This window comes from Taudactylus pleione, unplaced genomic scaffold, assembly GCF_031769625.1.
Source record: "Taudactylus pleione unplaced genomic scaffold, aTauple2 ptg000016l, whole genome shotgun sequence".
In the NCBI taxonomy this organism is placed as follows: Eukaryota; Metazoa; Chordata; class Amphibia; order Anura; family Myobatrachidae; genus Taudactylus; species Taudactylus pleione.
Genome location: NW_028284418.1, coordinates 27,003,121 through 27,023,422, shown reverse-complemented (window position 1 = coordinate 27,023,422; position 20,302 = coordinate 27,003,121). Strand labels below are relative to the sequence as shown.

The 20,302-nt window shown below is 44.3% G+C and overlaps 1 protein-coding gene across 1 annotated transcript in view; it reads right to left on the bottom strand.

The window, feature by feature from the left end:
* Positions 1-371: 371 nt before the first annotated feature.
* Positions 372-20,302, bottom strand: part of TMC8 (transmembrane channel like 8) — a 36,542-nt gene continuing 16,611 nt past the window's right edge. Inside the window, exons 10-16 of the mRNA XM_088473348.1 lie at positions 16,757-16,877; positions 16,418-16,515; positions 15,458-15,641; positions 15,153-15,283; positions 3,164-3,322; positions 1,863-1,941; positions 372-1,281 (exon numbers count right to left, since the gene is read on the bottom strand). Coding sequence (XP_088329474.1) covers positions 1,189-1,281; positions 1,863-1,941; positions 3,164-3,322; positions 15,153-15,283; positions 15,458-15,641; positions 16,418-16,515; positions 16,757-16,877 — 865 coding nt within the window. The 3' untranslated portion in view covers positions 372-1,188. The remainder of the gene's footprint in view (positions 1,282-1,862; positions 1,942-3,163; positions 3,323-15,152; positions 15,284-15,457; positions 15,642-16,417; positions 16,516-16,756; positions 16,878-20,302) is intronic.

Here is a 20,302-nt window from a genome sequence, read left to right as displayed (position 1 = left end):
TGGAGCAATTTTTGATGGTACAACCAATGGTGGTGTATAAGAACGTACCAATCAGTATTACAGCATGCACGGTTGCTAAAATTGGGCGTCTCAGTCCTTGCACATTCAGTTTTATTGTTGGTTATTTACTTCAATCTTCCATTCTGTAACTGTTTGTATGTGCACGTGGTTTTCATCACTGTTACCTTGATGGTTTTGCCTTGTCCTAATTTGTGTTTCCTGTGTGTGTTTCTTTGTGTAGCGATATAACAGCAACCTAAGAATAAATAACTAGATCTTTATAGCATAGGAATAAACCAAGCAGGTTTAGAAATTATTTATGTATGGCATTTTTTTATTTTTTTTTAAGGAAACATTTTATTGGTTGGATGAGAAATCTGTGCAGAAGTTTGCACAAGATAAATAGTACAATAATAAGACACCATAAAGTAGTTTAATATTATAACAAATCAATGGCATTTTTATAATACATTACTGTTCTGTCCTGGACAAACGTGTTCATATAATAAAAACAGTTTTCACTATAACAGACAGTCAGTATGCAGTTAAGTAAAAAAAATCATACAGCATAAAAAAAAAAAATAAACATATAGGCATAAAATCATATACTAAAAAATAAAACAAGAATAAGATAAAATATTTCTCACTAATAGGTAAAACTGGACGCGTTTGATTGCTCCTGGTCGCTTCCTCTAGCAGTAAAACAACTGAGTAGTAACTATAACCATAGCGGTCCATGCCACTGCTATTGGGCCCAGCAGCACAGGGGGCCCTGTCCTAAACAAATAATTGTTCCTCAAAGTATAGACTGACAATATAGGTTCAGATTAAATATACCAGGCAGTTATATGATTTACAAAATAATGAGACTCATGTATATACTGTATAATTCAAACTAATGTGCTAGATGGCTACTATTGCTATTAATACCCTTCTGTATTGGGTACTAACTATAAATGGAGCACACATCATGGTGGGTAGGACTTTATGTTGGCGCATAGAGAGCCCAATAACAATTTTGCAATGAAGTTCAGACATTTCCATTAATACTCCCTAAAAGTTGTCCAATGGGATACTGTCCGTTTGGAAAGTAACAATTAGCAGCAAAACAACGTCTCTTCCACTAGTGACCATCAATTTCTTCAGTAATAGGTTGGAGGCTTTCACATTGATTTTCAGCAGGTCACATTAGCTGGTATCTAGCTGATGGTCTGCATTATGCTTCTGGCGGTCCTGTTCCTCTCTCAGCCTTTGCACCAGAAATTCTTTATCTTCTATTTGCTAAGAAGGAATAAAAATGGATGTATGAACTTTGATTCACATAGAGGAAAGTTTGACATTGTGTCCCAGTATGACAGATGCTTCACATCACTACTCTGCTAATTTTGGTCCTCCAATATCATTCTTGCCTAAAGATGGGCATGCAGGTTTATCGGAAATACTGTAATATGCTGGTGTTACCGTTGTAATGCTCTGATTAGCTACAGGATATCCTAACTCTGCCCACTACACCTAAACATCAGTGTGTCCACAGTTTTAAAACCCTGCACCCATTCAATAAAATACCCTGTGCGGAGTCTGTGGCCATCTCCGTAGGAACCTCCAGGAAAGTAGTGACGGTGCCATTTTCCTGGAGATATGAACATGCACAACATAGAAAGCACTGGGAAAATGGCACCAACACTATTTTCCCAGAGTTATATGCAAGTGCAGTAGACTCTGGCACAGTGCGTCAGCACGAAGGAGAGAAGGTTCTCTGATCCTAATAGACCTGACTAATGTGATAACTAAACATCTATGTCCATTATGTCTCTGAGTTCTTTAGCCTTACAGTGAAGGCTTATATTACAATCACTGCTTACATTTGACAAGAGGTCCTTCAGCTGCTCCACATCTTGTTCATTCTGACGGACTCGGCAGGCATAGGAAGTGAGCAGGAGACTAGGAAAGAGAAAGAGGATTTAAAGACAGCACATTTAGGTTAGCTTAATTACTAAACTGTTTTATAATTTACTTTCAGAGTTTGTCAAGATAGTAGTGATGGTACAACAAGTGACATAATTCGTAGTGGAACCCTTTGCTGTGATACTGTATATGGTTAGATCCAATAAACATACAGTAAATGCCCACTCAGGGTGCCAGTAGAATATTCAGCAACAGAAAAATAAAACTTTTCCAACTTCTCCAGGCACAGTGGACGTGGACGCTAAGGATTGCGGAGACTCACTGACCACTGGTAACAGACATGTTCAGCATCAGGTGAAGTGGGAATGTCCTAATAAAGAAAGATGCTCTCTTCAGCAATATGTCAAAGTTTTTTCCATTTCCACTTTACCGGAACCCACAGCAATTCTGGGGACAGGACCCGAAGTCAGCCAGATGTACGCCCTCCTACCGGAGGTGTGACTGCACATGCGCATGAGTTTTAGAGTGTCACAGTACAGTGCCTAGCTTCTCAGGTGGTACCACCGTTACCGTTGTGTGCTGTTACCAATAAACCTGCAAGCCTGGTTAAGGACTCTCTGTGTGGACTAACCTCCATTTCACATTCTGCTGGTACCTACTGAAACCTCCAAGGTTCCACAACAATAGCTTATATGGATAAGTACATCACTAACATTTTGCATCAGAAGTTTTGGCATACATTTGAGGAATGGCTATCGACCACTAATGGTTAACATCAATCTATGGTTTGCCACCGATGGCTGTTGTTTTTACCGTCAATGGTAGAGAAATAATGGTTCTCCAACATCAATTGGAGTGAAGTAGCAATGGATTTTTTCTTTTTCCCCCACAGTGCAGGGGAACAGAGCTTAGTCCTGCTCCCTGGCTACACCGCTAAGCCCGTCCCTCTTTTCCTGATTTGCCTGTGTCTGCCAATCCCCAGAGAATGGGAGTCCATTAATGGGTGTAACCCATCAAATGTTCCCAGTCAGTGGTTTCATGTAATTAATGTTTACTACCAATGGCACCATTGATGTGGTGGCCATTCCCAATGCATTGTCTTATTATAGAAGTCCAATACCAATAACTGCAGAACGCTAGTAGTAATGCAGAATTAAAAGGGCACCTGACAGTATTCTAGTAATATTTACATTCTGCTTTATATAAACATTTCAGTGTACCTGCCAAGTAGGCTCAGTGTAGGCAGCCATTGACTTACCACAGGGCAATGAGCAGACAGTAAGCACTGGTATCTGATGTCATGAATCGGATGGTCGTCAGGACTACAGTGGGCAGTGCTGAGCGTGTACTGTTCTGTACAGCCTCCCACGGAGTGTTGTAGTTGATGAATAGGCCACAGGACTGAGATGGGTGAACACTGTCAGTGTTTCCAAGTTGCAATTTAAGAAGCAGAAATTAAAAAATCATTCCTCAAAGAACTGTAATGAATTTCCCTATTTATACTATGCAGATTTTGTAAAAGAGCAGATTATGTGCTTGTTTCTTACATAAGTGTAAGAATATGAGAGCAAAGCTCAAACTGTAACATTGTGGGAGATGTATCTTGGGATCATATTTAATAATGAGGAATATTCTTGTTATCACTCGTTACTATTCTTAAATTATGCTCCAAACAATTGGCTCCTGTCATGTGTTTTAAAAATGACAGTTAGGAGCTGATTAGTTGGATCACCATTTAAGATTCGTAACTAGTGATAAGAAGAATTTTGCTTGTTATTAAATTTGCCCTTTAAGAGTGGACCAGTGGAGAATTTGCCCTTAGCAACCAATCAGCTGCTAGCTTGCATTTATCATGTACATTCTATAAAATGATAGATAGAAGCTGATTTGTTGCTATGGGCTTGATACATCTCCCTCAATATCCATAATGACTTCAAAGAAATTTTTCAGAAACATTTATTTAATATTGCTTAATAACGACTCATAAAATAACACAGTCAGCCACTGTGCATTCAATAACACACTCAGGTATTACCCATTCAATATCACACTAAGGCACTACCCAATGGCCACTGTCCATTCAGTATCACACTAAGGCACTGCCCAATAGCCACTATCCATTCAATAACACACTCAGGTACTGTCCAATGGCAACTACCTAGCGTTCCCACTAGGCTGTTTTAGCGGGGCGCGGCGCCCTGCCCTCTTTCTGGAGGGCAAAAAGCACCCTGCCCTCCAGGAGGAGGGCAAAAAGCGCCCTGCCCTAACAGCCTGCGGGAGCCGTTCTCACCCGCGGGACGCAGTGTCCCGCGGGTGGACAAACATGCGGTGACCCGGTCACCGCCGGAGAATAGACGCCGGGCGCATGCGCCCGACATCTATTCTCCCTTACTGCAGCGCTTGGGGGCTGCCCGGCATGTCCGTAAGCGCCGGGCACGCCCCAAGTATGACGAAAAGGGGGCGCGTCTTATAGACACGCCCCCTTTCATAACCATGCCCTCTTTTCGGGCGCACAAGATTTCCCTCTCTAGCTCCGGCGCCCTGCCTGCCGCCGAAGCTAGAGGGAACACTAACTACCCGCTCAATAACATACTCAGGTACTGCCCAATGGGCTCTAGCCTTTTTAATAACACACTCAGGGTAAATTTACTAAAGTGAGAGTTTTTAGAAGTGAGGTTTAGAAGTGATGATGCCCATAGCAACCAATCAGATTCTACTTAACATTTAACTAGCACCTCCTAGAAGATAATAGCTAGTATCTGATTGGTTGCTATGGGCAACATCACTTTTAAAACTCTCACTTTAGTAAATTTACCCTTCAGGGTCTAATTCAGTAAGGATCGCTATGCTAATGATTGCAATCGCAATGCTATCGCAGCCAAATATAAGAGCACCCCCTTTCCCTTATACACATCCATAATACTTTGCAAGTCTGCAAAACCATTGGTAACAACGAGTACAATCGGAGCCTCACGCACACTTGCACAAGGCCTGACCTTACTCAGGAATTGCTAACTTCATTGCACGCAGTGAAAGCCCATGCTGCGTATGGCACTGCAGTGGCTAATTTATGCATGACCCTGTAACAGTGTTCAAACGCACTGGCACACCTGCATTGCGCTGAACCCCCCCATCACCATCCCAAATGGTCACTCCCTGTCAACCACTCTGCGATGGGTATATGTAGTCACTGCAATCGCAGTCCCGATCGTATTGGAGTGTACACACACTGTGATGCAAGCACAGAACACAACAACGGCCGATTGCATGCGTAATTGTAGTTGTGATCAGTAATGAATCAGGTCCTCAGTTACTGCCCAGTAGCCAATGGTCACTGGCCATTCAATATCTCACTGTCACTGCCTAATGGCCACTGTCGTCCAATCAATAACACACTCAGATACTGCCCATTCAATATCACACTAAGGCACTGCACAATGGCCACTGTCCATTCGATATAACACTCAGGTACTACCCAATGGCCAGTACCCATTCAATTATACATTCAATGACCGCCTAATGTTCACTGCCCATTTAATAACACATTCAGGTACTGCCCAATGGCCACTGCCCATTCAATAACACATTCAGGTACTGCATATTTGTCACTGCCCATCCAATAACACATTCAGGCATTCCCCAATGATGCTGCCCATTCAATATCACACTCAAGCACTGCTCAATGGCCACTGCCAATTCACTATCGCACTGCCCAGTCACTAACACAAGCAGGTACTGCCCATTCAGGCATGGCCCAATGAGTGTTGCCCATTCAATAACACTTTCAGGTACTGCCCAATGGTCACTGCCCATTCAATATCACACTCAAGCACTGCCCAATGGCCACTGCCCATTCACTAACACACTCATTCACTGCCCAGTCACTAACACAAGCAGGTACTGCCCATTGGCCACTGCCCATTTAAAAACACTCAGGTAAGGCCCAATGACCACTGACCATTCAATAACACATTCAGGTACTGCCCAATGGCCCATGTCCATTCAATAACATTCAGGTTCTGCCCAAAGGCCACTGTCCATTCAATAACACATTCAGGTACTGCCCAATGGCCACTGACCATTCAATAACACATTCAGGTACTGCCCAATGGTCAATTACCTTTCAATAACATTCAGGTACTGCCCAAAGGCCGACGCATGTTTCGCCGTGAGAAAGCCCACTCCAGGTGAAATGCGTGTCGGCTCATCAGCTGGGGGATCCCAATGCGCACTGAGGACCCCTTCACCTTGCACCCACGTGGAGAGTTTGTTTGTACAGGTACTGCTTTATCTCTTTTCCTGCTCTCTCATTAGTTGCCTGTGTTGTGAGTTTCTGCACTGCCTAGAGCAACAGGGACATCACAAACACCCTGGCACTAACAGCAGAAGCAGACTGCACTGTTTCTATGTGTGTCGTGTGACAGTGAAACTCATTCCACGTCCTCTGGATTACATGATGTGGAACAGCAGAATCTGACCTGTAAGATCACACACTCTGCTTTTCATATCTATTAAGATATTATATTGCTATCTACTCTCCAATTCACAATAGAGGCACGTCTCTTATTACCATATCCCAGAATTTGTCTGGTTACTACGTGGGAGCGGTGTACAGCTTTTTAACATTGTCTTGTATTCTATGTTACACTGCTATGTTATGTTATGTTTTGTTATATTTTTGCCTTGTGTATGAGGATTGATCCTCTATGACTATTATTATATATTTTCATTAATCATTTTTTTCATATTTACTATCGTGTTATACCATTTATTCTATTGGTCACTTGATTATATTTCTGCACACTGTTGTATATCACCGAATACCTTACTATTATGCATAGGATATTATTTCCATTATTGGTTACCAGACACTATCAGGTTCTGTGATTTTTATGTGCATGACTATATCTGCCATCAGTGACTGAATTAGTTTACTGTTAGGGCACTCATAAATTTATTATGGTACACTAATCCAGATACTGAGCAACAGCATCATTAATAACTGTTGCCTTAATGCTGTCTCTATTTTATGTGTTACATGTGTGTTTGTCTTTTGGATCTTGCTCATTGGTTTTTGCTGAAATTTAAGATAATTCAATAAAGTATTTTGAATTTTATTTATCTTATCTCTATATACACCTCACCTTTCTTCCTTGATGTCAGGGGTGTGCCTCATTAAAGGAGTTCCCTTTCTCTTTACTCTCTTCAACATTTAATAACAGATTCAGGTACTGCCTATTGGTCACTGCTGATCCAATAACACATTCAGGCATTCCCCAATGAGTGCCGCACATTCAATATTACTCTCAAGCACTGCTCAATGGCCACTGCCAATTCACCATCACACTCAGGTACTGCCCAGACGGTAACACAAGCTGGTACTGCCCATTCAACAATACTCAGGTACTTGCCAATGGCCACTACCCATTCAAAAATATACCCAATGGTCACTTCCCATTTAATAACACATTCAGGCATTGCCCATTCAATAACACATTCAGGTACTGCCCAATGGTCACTGCCCATTCAATATCACCCTCAAGCACTGCCAAATGGCCACTGCCCATTCACTTACACACTCAGGCACTGCAGAGTCACTAACACAAGCAGGTACTGCCCATTGGCCACTGCCCATTCAAAAACACTCATGTACAGCCCAATGGCCACTGCCCATTCAATAACACATTCTTGTACCGCCCAATGGCCACTGACCATTCAATAACACATTCAGGTACTGCCCAATGGCCAATTACCATTCAATAACATTCAGGTACTGCCCAAAGGCCACTGACTATTCAATAAGACTCAGGTACTGCCCCGGTGAGTGCTTCCCATTCAATAACACACTCAGGTACTGCCCTTTCAATATCACACTAAGGCATTGCCCAATGGCCACTCACCATTCAATAACACATTCAGGTACTGCCCAATGTCCATTCAATAACATTCAGGTACTGCCACTGCCCATTCAATGACACATTCAGGCATTCCCCAATGAGTGCCGCCCATTCAATATCACTCTCAAGCACTGCTCAATGGCCACTGCCAATTCACTATCACACTCAGGTACTGCCCATCCAATAACACATTCAGGCATTCCCCAATGAGTGCCGCCCATTCAATATCACTCTCAAGCACTGCTCAATGACCACTGCCAATTCACTATTACACTCAGGTACTGCCCAGTCAGTAACACAAGCAGGTACTGCCCATTCAAAAACACTCAGGTACTGCCCAATGGTCACTTCCCAATCAACAACACATTCAGGTACTTTCCATTCAATAACACATTCAAGCATTGCCCATTCAAAAACACATTCAGGTATTACACTCAAGCACTGCCCAATGGCCACTGCCAATTCACTATCGCACTGCCCAGTCACTAACACAAGCAGGTACTGCCCATTCAGGCATGGCCCAATGAGTATTGCCCATTCAATAACACTTTCAGGTACTGCCCAATGGTCACTGCCCATTCAATATCACACTCAAGCACTGCTCAATGGCCACTGCCAATTCACTATCGCACTGCCCAGTCACTAACACAAGCAGGTACTGCCCATTCAGGCATGGCCCAATGAGTGTTGCCCATTCAATAACACTTTCAGGTACTGCCCAATGGTCACTGCCCATTCAATATCACACTCAAGCACTGCCCAATGGCCACTGCCCATTCACTAACACACTCATTCACTGCCCAGTCACTAACACAAGCAGGTACTGCCCATTGGCCACTGCCCATTTAAAAACACTCAGGTAAGGCCCAATGACCACTGACCATTCAATAACACATTCAGGTACTGCCCAATGGCCCATGTCCATTCAATAACATTCAGGTTCTGCCCAAAGGCCACTGTTCATTCAATAACACATTCAGGTACTGCCCAATGGCCACTGACCATTCAATAACACATTCAGGTACTGCCCAATGGTCAATTACCTTTCAATAACATTCAGGTACTGCCCAAAGGCCGACGCACGTTTCGCCGTGAGAAAGCCCACTCCAGGTGAAATGCGTGTCGGCTCATCAGCTGGGGGATCCCAATGCGCACTGAGGACCCCTTCACCTTGCACCCACGTGGAGAGTTTGTTTGTACAGGTACTGCTTTATCTCTTTTCCTGCTCTCTCATTAGTTGCCTGTGTTGTGAGTTTCTGCACTGCCTAGAGCAACAGGGACATCACAAACACCCTGGCACTAACAGCAGAAGCAGACTGCACTGTTTCTATGTGTGTCGTGTGACAGTGAAACTCATTCCACGTCCTCTGGATTACATGATGTGGAACAGCAGAATCTGACCTGTAAGATCACACACTCTGCTTTTCATATCTATTAAGATATTATATTGCTATCTACTCTCCAATTCACAATAGAGGCACGTCTCTTATTACCATATCCCAGAATTTGTCTGGTTACTACGTGGGAGCGGTGTACAGCTTTTTAACATTGTCTTGTATTCTATGTTACACTGCTATGTTATGTTATGTTTTGTTATATTTTTGCCTTGTGTATGAGGATTGATCCTCTATGACTATTATTATATATTTTCATTAATCATTTTTTTCATATTTACTATCGTGTTATACCATTTATTCTATTGGTCACTTGATTATATTTCTGCACACTGTTGTATATCACCGAATACCTTACTATTATGCATAGGATATTATTTCCATTATTGGTTACCAGACACTATCAGGTTCTGTGATTTTTATGTGCATGACTATATCTGCCATCAGTGACTGAATTAGTTTACTGTTAGGGCACTCATAAATTTATTATGGTACACTAATCCAGATACTGAGCAACAGCATCATTAATAACTGTTGCCTTAATGCTGTCTCTATTTTATGTGTTACATGTGTGTTTGTCTTTTGGATCTTGCTCATTGGTTTTTGCTGAAATTTAAGATAATTCAATAAAGTATTTTGAATTTTATTTATCTTATCTCTATATACACCTCACCTTTCTTCCTTGATGTCAGGGGTGTGCCTCATTAAAGGAGTTCCCTTTCTCTTTACTCTCTTCAACATTTAATAACAGATTCAGGTACTGCCTATTGGTCACTGCTGATCCAATAACACATTCAGGCATTCCCCAATGAGTGCCGCACATTCAATATTACTCTCAAGCACTGCTCAATGGCCACTGCCAATTCACCATCACACTCAGGTACTGCCCAGACGGTAACACAAGCTGGTACTGCCCATTCAACAATACTCAGGTACTTGCCAATGGCCACTACCCATTCAAAAATATACCCAATGGTCACTTCCCATTTAATAACACATTCAGGCATTGCCCATTCAATAACACATTCAGGTACTGCCCAATGGTCACTGCCCATTCAATATCACCCTCAAGCACTGCCAAATGGCCACTGCCCATTCACTTACACACTCAGGCACTGCAGAGTCACTAACACAAGCAGGTACTGCCCATTGGCCACTGCCCATTCAAAAACACTCATGTACAGCCCAATGGCCACTGCCCATTCAATAACACATTCTTGTACCGCCCAATGGCCACTGACCATTCAATAACACATTCAGGTACTGCCCAATGGCCAATTACCATTCAATAACATTCAGGTACTGCCCAAAGGCCACTGACTATTCAATAAGACTCAGGTACTGCCCCGGTGAGTGCTTCCCATTCAATAACACACTCAGGTACTGCCCTTTCAATATCACACTAAGGCATTGCCCAATGGCCACTCACCATTCAATAACACATTCAGGTACTGCCCAATGTCCATTCAATAACATTCAGGTACTGCCACTGCCCATTCAATGACACATTCAGGCATTCCCCAATGAGTGCCGCCCATTCAATATCACTCTCAAGCACTGCTCAATGGCCACTGCCAATTCACTATCACACTCAGGTACTGCCCATCCAATAACACATTCAGGCATTCCCCAATGAGTGCCGCCCATTCAATATCACTCTCAAGCACTGCTCAATGACCACTGCCAATTCACTATTACACTCAGGTACTGCCCAGTCAGTAACACAAGCAGGTACTGCCCATTCAAAAACACTCAGGTACTGCCCAATGGTCACTTCCCAATCAACAACACATTCAGGTACTTTCCATTCAATAACACATTCAAGCATTGCCCATTCAAAAACACATTCAGGTATTACACTCAAGCACTGCCCAATGGCCACTGCCCATTGAATAACACATTCAGGTATTGCACAATGGTCACTGCCCATTCAATATCACGCTCAAGCACTGCGCAATGGCCACTGCCCATTCACTTACACACTCAGGCACTGCCGAGTCACTAACACAAGCAGGTACTGCCCAATAGCCAATTATCATTTAATAACATTCAGGTACTGCCCAAAGGTCAATGACTATTCAATAAGACTCAGGTACTGCCCGGTGAGTGCTTCCCATTCAATAACACACTCAGGTACTGCCCTTTCAATATCATTCTAAGGCATTGCCCAATGACCACTCAACATTTAATAGCACATTCAGGTACTGCCCAATGGCCACTGACCATTCAATAACACTTTCAGGTACTGCCCAATGTCCATTCAATAACATTCAGGTACTGCCCAATGGCCACTGCCCATTCAATGACACATTCAGGTACTGACTAATGGCCACTGCCTATTCAATAACACATTCAGGCACTGCCCAACTAATTATACAAGCAGGTACTGGCCAATAGCCACTGCCCATTCAATAACACATTTAGGTACTGCCCAATCACTAACACTAGTAAGTACTGGTCAATGGCCACTGCCCATTCAATAACACTATCAGGTACAGCCCAATGGCCACTTCCCATTCAATAAGACATTCAGGTACTGCTCAATGGCCACTACCCCTTCAATAACCCACTCAGGCACTGCTGATTCAATAACACACTCAGGTACTGCTTAATGGCCATTACCTATTCAATAACACACTCAGCTACTGCCCATTGGCCACTGTCCATTCAATAACACATTCAGGCATTGCCTAATCAGTGCTGCCTATTCAATAACACATTCAGGTACTGCCTTATGACACTGCCCATTCAATATCACACTCAACCACTGCCAAATGGCAACTGCCCATTCAATAACACTCAGGTAACGCCCAATGGCCACTGCCCATTCAATAACACATTCAGGTACTGCCCAATGGCCAATTACCAATCAATAATATTCAGGTACTGCCCAAAGGCCACTGACCATTCAATAGGACTCAGGTACTGCCCAGTGAGTGCTTCCCATTCAATAACACACTCAGGTACTGCCCTTTCAATATCACACTAAGGCGTTGCCCAATGGTCACGCTCCATTTAATAACACATTCAGGTACTGCCCAATGGCACTGACCATTCAATAACACATTCAGGTACTGCCCAAGGTCCATTCAATAACATTCAGTACTGCCCAATGGCCACTACCCATTCAATGACACATTCAGGCATTCCCCAATGAGTGCTGCCCATTCAATATCACTCTCAAGCACTGCTCAATGGCCACTGCCAATTCACTATTACACTCAGGTACCGCTCAATCAGTAACACAAGCAGGTACTGCCCATTCAAAAACACTCAGGTACTGCCCAATGGCCACTACCCATTCAAAAATATACTCAGGTACTGCCCAATGGTCACTTCCCAATCAACAACACATTCAGGTACTTTCCATTCAATAACACACTCAGACACTGCCCTTTAAATAACACACTCTGGTACTGCCAAATAGCCACTGCCCATCCACACACTCAGGTACTGCCCAATGGTCACTGCCCATTCAATAACACACTCAGGTATGGCCCAATGGCCATTGCCCATTTGATAACAGAAACAGACAAATCTCAGGTGCACAACTCCAAATTAATAATAATATATATAAATGCAATAAAAGAAGAATAGTAAGAAAAGTGCAGTGTAAAGAGATAGTTAGGAGCAGCTGCAGCTGCATATAAAGAATGAAAATAAAAAAGTGAAGTACATATAAATTAAACACACAGTGAAGGGTTAAAATGTGTTATAATGCAGTGCCCTGAGACAAATCAGCCAATGCAATTCAGGTGGACCCACGCCCCAAAAATGAACCAAGGTTGCACTACAGTATATAACTTTTAGGACTTACCTAGAATTGTGCCTAATACAGTGTGCATATACATTACCATACTCCATGCTTTTAAACCAATAAGGAAGGGTGCTGGTCCAGAATGAGGGCGTCTCATTTCCCTCAGAAGTGCAGTAAAGCACATTAAATGGAGCATATGGGAAAGATTTCTGGACTGCACAACCTGGCTATATATATATAATGGGAGGTGTGTTTAATATATATGTACTTCACTTTTTTATTTTCATTGTTTATATGCAGCTGCTCCTAACTATGGGCCTGATTCAGACCCACTCGCGAGCGGCTGTCCGCTCGCAAGTGGGTCGATGTTATGCACTGAGCATGCGCACGACGGAGGGAGCTCCGTCGTGCGCATGCGCCAGACGCGACGAGCGAAGAAAAGTCCTTTGCTCGTTGTGTCCGATCAAAGGGGGCGTGCTGTCAATGTTGATTGACAGCACGCCCCCTTTGGTGGGCGTGCCGGGGGCGTGCCTCCCTGACGGGGGCGTTCCCACGGGAACGCCTCCCGTCAGAAGCTGGCCCACTGACATCACTAGTGATGTCAGTGGGAGTGATTTTGGCTCTGATAGAGCCAAAATCACTCCGGAGCTTGCGGTTGAAAACCTCAACCGCAGGCTCCGGCTCGCAATTTCGATGGTCGCGATGGTCTCGACCATCGCGGCCATCAAAAAGCACGCTCGTATAGCCTGTGGGTGGTGACCCACAGCTATACGAGCGTCCAGGAGGACGCTCCATGAAAATGGAGCCCGGCCCTCATTCAGAGCGTGCGCTCTGCTCAGAGCGTACGGCTCTGAATGAGGGCCTATGTCTTTACACTGCACTTTTCTTACTATGCTGGTGCCCTGGGGCGGCTTGGCTGGGGCAGCTTTTTGGGGGTCCTGCGCTCTGGATTTGAACCCTAGTATGTTAGGGACCTACCTGAAAGAGGTTACCTGGATATGGTGGGTAGGCCCATAAGCTTGGCCATGATTATGCTAAAAACCTCTATAGATTGCAAAATTTTATTGCATTTATATATATTATTATTAATTTGGAGTTGTGCACCTGAGATTTGTCTGTTTCTGTGCCTGCAATTAGTCTCATCAGGTAGCACCTCCCATTATATATATAGGGCCTGATTCAGACCCACTCGCGAGCGGCTGTCCGCTCGCAAGTGGGTCGATGGTGTGCACTGCGCATGCGCACGACGGAGGGAGCTCCGTTGTGCGCATGCGCGAGACGCGACGAGCGAAGGACTTTCCTTCGCTCGTTGTGTCTGATCAAAGGGGGCATGCTGTCGATGTTGATTGACAGCACGCCCCCTTTGGTGGGCGTGCCGGGGGCGTGCCTGCCAGACGGAGGCGTTCCCAAGGGAACGCCTACCGTCAGAAGCCGGCCCCACTGACATCACTAGTGATGTCAGTGGGAGTGATTTTGGCTCTGATAGAGCCAAAATCACTCCGGGCCTTGCGGTTGAGAAACTCAACCGCAGGCTCCGGCTCGCAGTGGCGATGGTCGCGATGGTCAAGACCATCGCGACCATCAACCTGCACGCTGGTATATGCTGTGGGTGGTGACCCACAGCTATACGAGCGTCCAGGAGGAGGCTCCATAATTATGGAGGTGGGCCCTGATTCAGAGCGAGCGCTCTGGTCAGAGCGTCCGGCTCTGAATCAGGGCCATAGTCAGGTTGTGCAGTCCAGAAATCTTTCCCATATGCCCCATTTGATAACACCCTCAGGTAATGCCCAATGGGCACAGCCTAATCATTAACACAAAGAACTACAGTCCATTTTGTAACATACCTATGATCACCACCCATTTATTAACAATCCCAGATTCTACTATAACAACTATTCAGTCACGACTAAGTTGTGCCCACTCTTTATCATCCCATGTACTGCACAATGACCACAATCCATTCACTGACATACCAATGCATTGCATAATAACCATTACCCATTCCCTAACATGCCCACTGGCCAGTGCTCACTCTGTAACATAGATATTAACTAACCATTCACTAACAAACCCCTGTACTGCCCAGTGATCAGTGTACATCATTACATGTCCTCATACTACCCCAATTGCCCCTACTGTATGTAATGCCTGCATTACGCATTCATGAACAAGTATAGTTTATTTCTTCTACTCTCTCACCTTGTCACTAGATAGATCACAGGGAAAAAGACTGTCATCAGACCCAGGAGCAGGACAAAGTGAAACAAGATCCTCAAAGTTGATTCGCGAAATAATTTCTGGGAGACATCACACAGGCGGTACAGGGAAAACTGATTGCAGTGGACAAATAAAGCTGTATGTTAAATGTGTAATAGTGACTCTACAGCTCGTTACACACACCCGAAGTCTAACATCAGTCTGCTTTCAAAATAGCATTTGCCACCCCATTTGCCACCCCATTAACTACTGGAAATACCCAACCTTCCAAGATTTGTCATTCTGACCTTTTTAATATAGAAAGTGATGAAAATGAAGATGATGTTGAACAGAGGCAGAAAGGGGGCATACAGCATCCCACCCCACACCAGGGTCTGACCATACACGGTGTCCAGCACATTCTGGGAGAGTTTGAACTTTTCCTTGCCAAGCCAGCGAACCACGCAGCACTGGGACCTGGAAAGCAGAAATCTGGGATATGGGAAAGAAGGAAAGGTGTAGGGTGAGAGCCAGAAATCAGTATTGGATGAGTCAGTTACAAAATGCAGATCTAATTATTTATGTCCTAAAACCAGGAATCAAACACATCAATGCATCCATGCTGCTATCTCTGAGGAAACCTTATTTGAAGAAAAAAAAATGGTAAATTGTGAAATCTGATTATTATTTAAATCATTAATTTGGAAAAATATTAATCTGTTTCATTCACATTCTGGGCGGGATGTGTTTGTGATGAGCCCTCTTAAAAAAATTGTAGTTTTGGAAAGTTTTCTGCAATATATATGGATCTCAATGTGTACGCATATTAGAAAAGGTCCTCAGGAGATATCGGAAGTATAGTACTGCGGCATAGCAGTCTCTACTTGATTCTATGGGGCTGCAATGTGCCCGTATGCTGCACGCTCTTGAAAGTGTAACTTTCTAGAGCTTATGCCTGCTGGGCAATGCCATCTTTGGGCTTCTTTTTGCAAACTTCTACAGAGAGGAATCCGGGATCATAGACCCGGAAGTCTACACATCACCAGGAAAGCTCTACATCGGATGAGCTGTCCCAGCGGGTAAGTATTCCTGCATGCTGGTCAAATAGGGGTCGGATGTCTTTCAATTGTTTTGCAAAAATTGATGCATCCCACCCATTGTCTTCACACCAACATGTACAGACAATATAGTCAAGAATCATAACGGTTAATGATTGTATGTCTTTTAGTGGACACCTATGGAGCCAGTAAGGTATTGGCACCTCCTACCTGCGGGGCAGTTGCATGAATAAGAACTCCACTAGCAGTTGGAGGAAGTGGAACATGGACAACTTGTAGAACTCCTGTCCCACTGATGTCTCCCAGCACTGAAAGGACAGAAAAGAGTTCACATAGAATGATGTAGATATTAACATTAAACAGAAATGCAGACTAGAGGTATATAATTATCTACATTTCAGTTATAACATGCTACACTATCATTTTCATCCAGACACAGCTCAGCATGCATTGTTCTGCCAGATGATATGAACTAAATATTAGTTGTAAATGTGTACATCCAGCAGTGCACTCATACAAATCTCACACACTATTTATACTGAGCATCACCTGAAAATGTGTATTGTAGCCACAGGTCTCACAGGGTGCACTGGAACCCCCCAAACACAGAATCTTCCTTCCCAGAGAAAAGAAGAAAATCACCAAGACACCAAGCCTGAGGAACACACACCTGTTCATAGAGAGGTAAAATGGATAAGTGTGAGCAAAAAGTAGAGACAAGTTGAGTAGATAGAGATAAATATTCTAGTGAAAGAAGCAAGAGGGATAATTAGCAGCAAACAATATATGGTAAAAGACCTAGCAGTAGAGTAAGACAGAGGCAGGTGGGAGTCACAACGATGGTAATATGCAAATGCAGGTTTCAGCCTTTCCCTTGTGTACTAGCGTACAACGGACTGTGCAAGCTCTGAGATGCCATCTTTCAATGCTCATGGACAACGGACCTCCGCCAGCGGCTGTAAATACCATCGCTTGCACCATCAACGTTTACGACAGCTTATGGCTAGCACAGTGTCTCCTTATGAAAATCCTCTCAACATGGCCTCTATGGTTGTGGATCTGCTTTCGAGAAAGCCCCCGCATGCACTGACACGGCTCTGAAACTCCCATAATGAAACAGCCTTTATTTGCGAGACGGCCACCTACCACGACTGTGACACTCCCATAATGAGACTACCTTTTATTTGCGAGACGGCCACCTACCACGACTGTGACACTCCCATAATGAGACAACCTTTACTTGCAACATGGCCACCTACCACGGCTGTGACACTCCCATAATAAGACTACCTTTATTAGCGTGACGGTCCCCTACCACGGCTGTGACAACACTCACATAATGAGACAACCTTTATTTGCGAGACGGTCACTTACCATGGCTGTGACACTCCCATAATGAGACAACCTTTATTTGCGAGACAGTCACCTACCACAGCTGTGACACTCCCATAATGAGACAACCTTTATTTCGGAGACGGTCACCTACCACGGCTTTGACACTCCCATAATGAGACAATCTTTATTTGCGAGACGGTCACCTACCACGGCTGTGACACTCTCATAATGAAACAACCTTTATTTGGGAGACGGTCACCTACCACAGCTGTGATACTCCCATAATGAAACAACCTTTATTTGTGAGACGGTCACCTACCACAGCTGTGACACTCCCAATAATGAGACAACCTTTATTTGCGAGACGGTCACTTACCATGGCTATGACACTCCCAATAATGAGACAACCTTTATTTGCGAGATGGTCACCTACCACATCTGTGACACTCCCATAATGAAACAACCTTTATTTGTGAGACCGTCACCTACCACAGCTGTGACACTCCCATAATGAAACAACCTTTATTTGTGAGAGGGTCACCTACCACAGCTTTGACACTCCCAATAATGAGACAACTTTTATTTGCGAGACGGTCACCTACCACGGCTGTGACACTCCAATAATGAGACAACCTTTATTTGTGAGACGGCCACCTACCACAGCTGTGACACTCCCAATAATGAGACATCCTTTATTTGCGAGACGGTCACCTACCACAGCTGTGACACGCCCAATAATGAGACAACCTTTTTTTGCAAGATGGCCACCTACCAGTAACTGCCCAGGTACGCCTATGGCTTCCGCTGCCAGCTCAAATGGAAGCGATCCCACACGCAACAGCAGTCTCTGTGTACACTCACTGACACGGCTCTGAAACTCCCATAATGAAACAGCCTTTATTTGCGAGACGGCCACCTACCACGACTGTGACACTCCCATAATGAGACTACCTTTTATTTGCGAGACGGCCACCTACCACGACTGTGACACTCCCATAATGAGACAACCTTTACTTGCAACATGGCCACCTACCACGGCTGTGACACTCCCATAATAAGACTACCTTTATTAGCGTGACGGTCCCCTACCACGGCTGTGACAACACTCACATAATGAGACAACCTTTATTTGCGAGACGGTCACTTACCATGGCTGTGACACTCCCATAATGAGACAACCTTTATTTGCGAGACAGTCACCTACCACAGCTGTGACACTCCCATAATGAGACAACCTTTATTTCGGAGACGGTCACCTACCACGGCTTTGACACTCCCATAATGAGACAATCTTTATTTGCGAGACGGTCACCTACCACGGCTGTGACACTCTCATAATGAAACAACCTTTATTTGGGAGACGGTCACCTACCACAGCTGTGATACTCCCATAATGAAACAACCTTTATTTGTGAGACGGTCACCTACCACAGCTGTGACACTCCCAATAATGAGACAACCTTTATTTGCGAGACGGTCACTTACCATGGCTATGACACTCCCAATAATGAGACAACCTTTATTTGCGAGATGGTCACCTACCACATCTGTGACACTCCCATAATGAAACAACCTTTATTTGTGAGACCGTCACCTACCACAGCTGTGACACTCCCATAATGAAACAACCTTTATTTGTGAGAGGGTCACCTACCACAGCTTTGACACTCCCAATAATGAGACAACTTTTATTTGCGAGACGGTCACCTACCACGGCTGTGACACTCCAATAATGAGACAACCTTTATTTGTGAGACGGCCACCTACCACAGCTGTGACACTCCCAATAATGAGACATCCTTTATTTGCGAGACGGTCACCTACCACAGCTGTGACACGCCCAATAATGAGACAACCTTTTTTTGCAAGATGGCCACCTACCAGTAACTGCCCAGGTACGCCTATGGCTTCCGCTGCCAGCTCAAATGGAAGCGATCCCACACGCAACAGCAGTCTCTGTGTACACTCACTGACACGGCTCTGAAACTCCCATAATGAAACAGCCTTTATTTGCGAGACGGCCACCTACCACAACTGTGACACTCCCATAATGAGACTACCTTTTATTTGCGAGACGGCCACCTACCACGACTGTGACACTCACATAATGAGACAACCTTTATTTGCGAGACGGTCACCTACCATGGCTGTGACACTCCCATAATGAGACAACCTTTATTTGCGAGACAGTCACCTACCACAGCTGTGACACTCCCATAATGAGACAACCTTTATTTCGGAGATGGTCACCTACCACAGCTTTGACACTCCCATAATGAGATAATCTTTATTTGCGAGACGGTCACCTACCACGGCTGTGACACTCTCATAATGAAACAACCTTTATTTGAGAGACGGTCACCTACCACAGCTTTGACACTCCCAATAATGAGACAACCTTTATTTGCGAGACGGTCACCTACCATGGCTGTGACACTCCCAATAATGAGACAACCTTTATTTGCGAGACGGTCACCTACCACATCTGTGACACTCCCATAATGAAACAACCTTTATTTGTGAGACGGTCACCTACCACAGCTGTGACACTCCCATAATGAAACAACCTTTATTTGTGAGACGGTCACCTACCACAGCTTTGACACTCCCAATAATGAGACAACTTTTATTTGCGAGACGGTCACCTACCACGGCTGTGACACTCCAATAATGAGACAACCTTTATTTGTGAGACGGCCACCTACCACAGCTGTGACACTCCCAATAATGAGACATCCTTTATTTGCGAGACGGTCACCT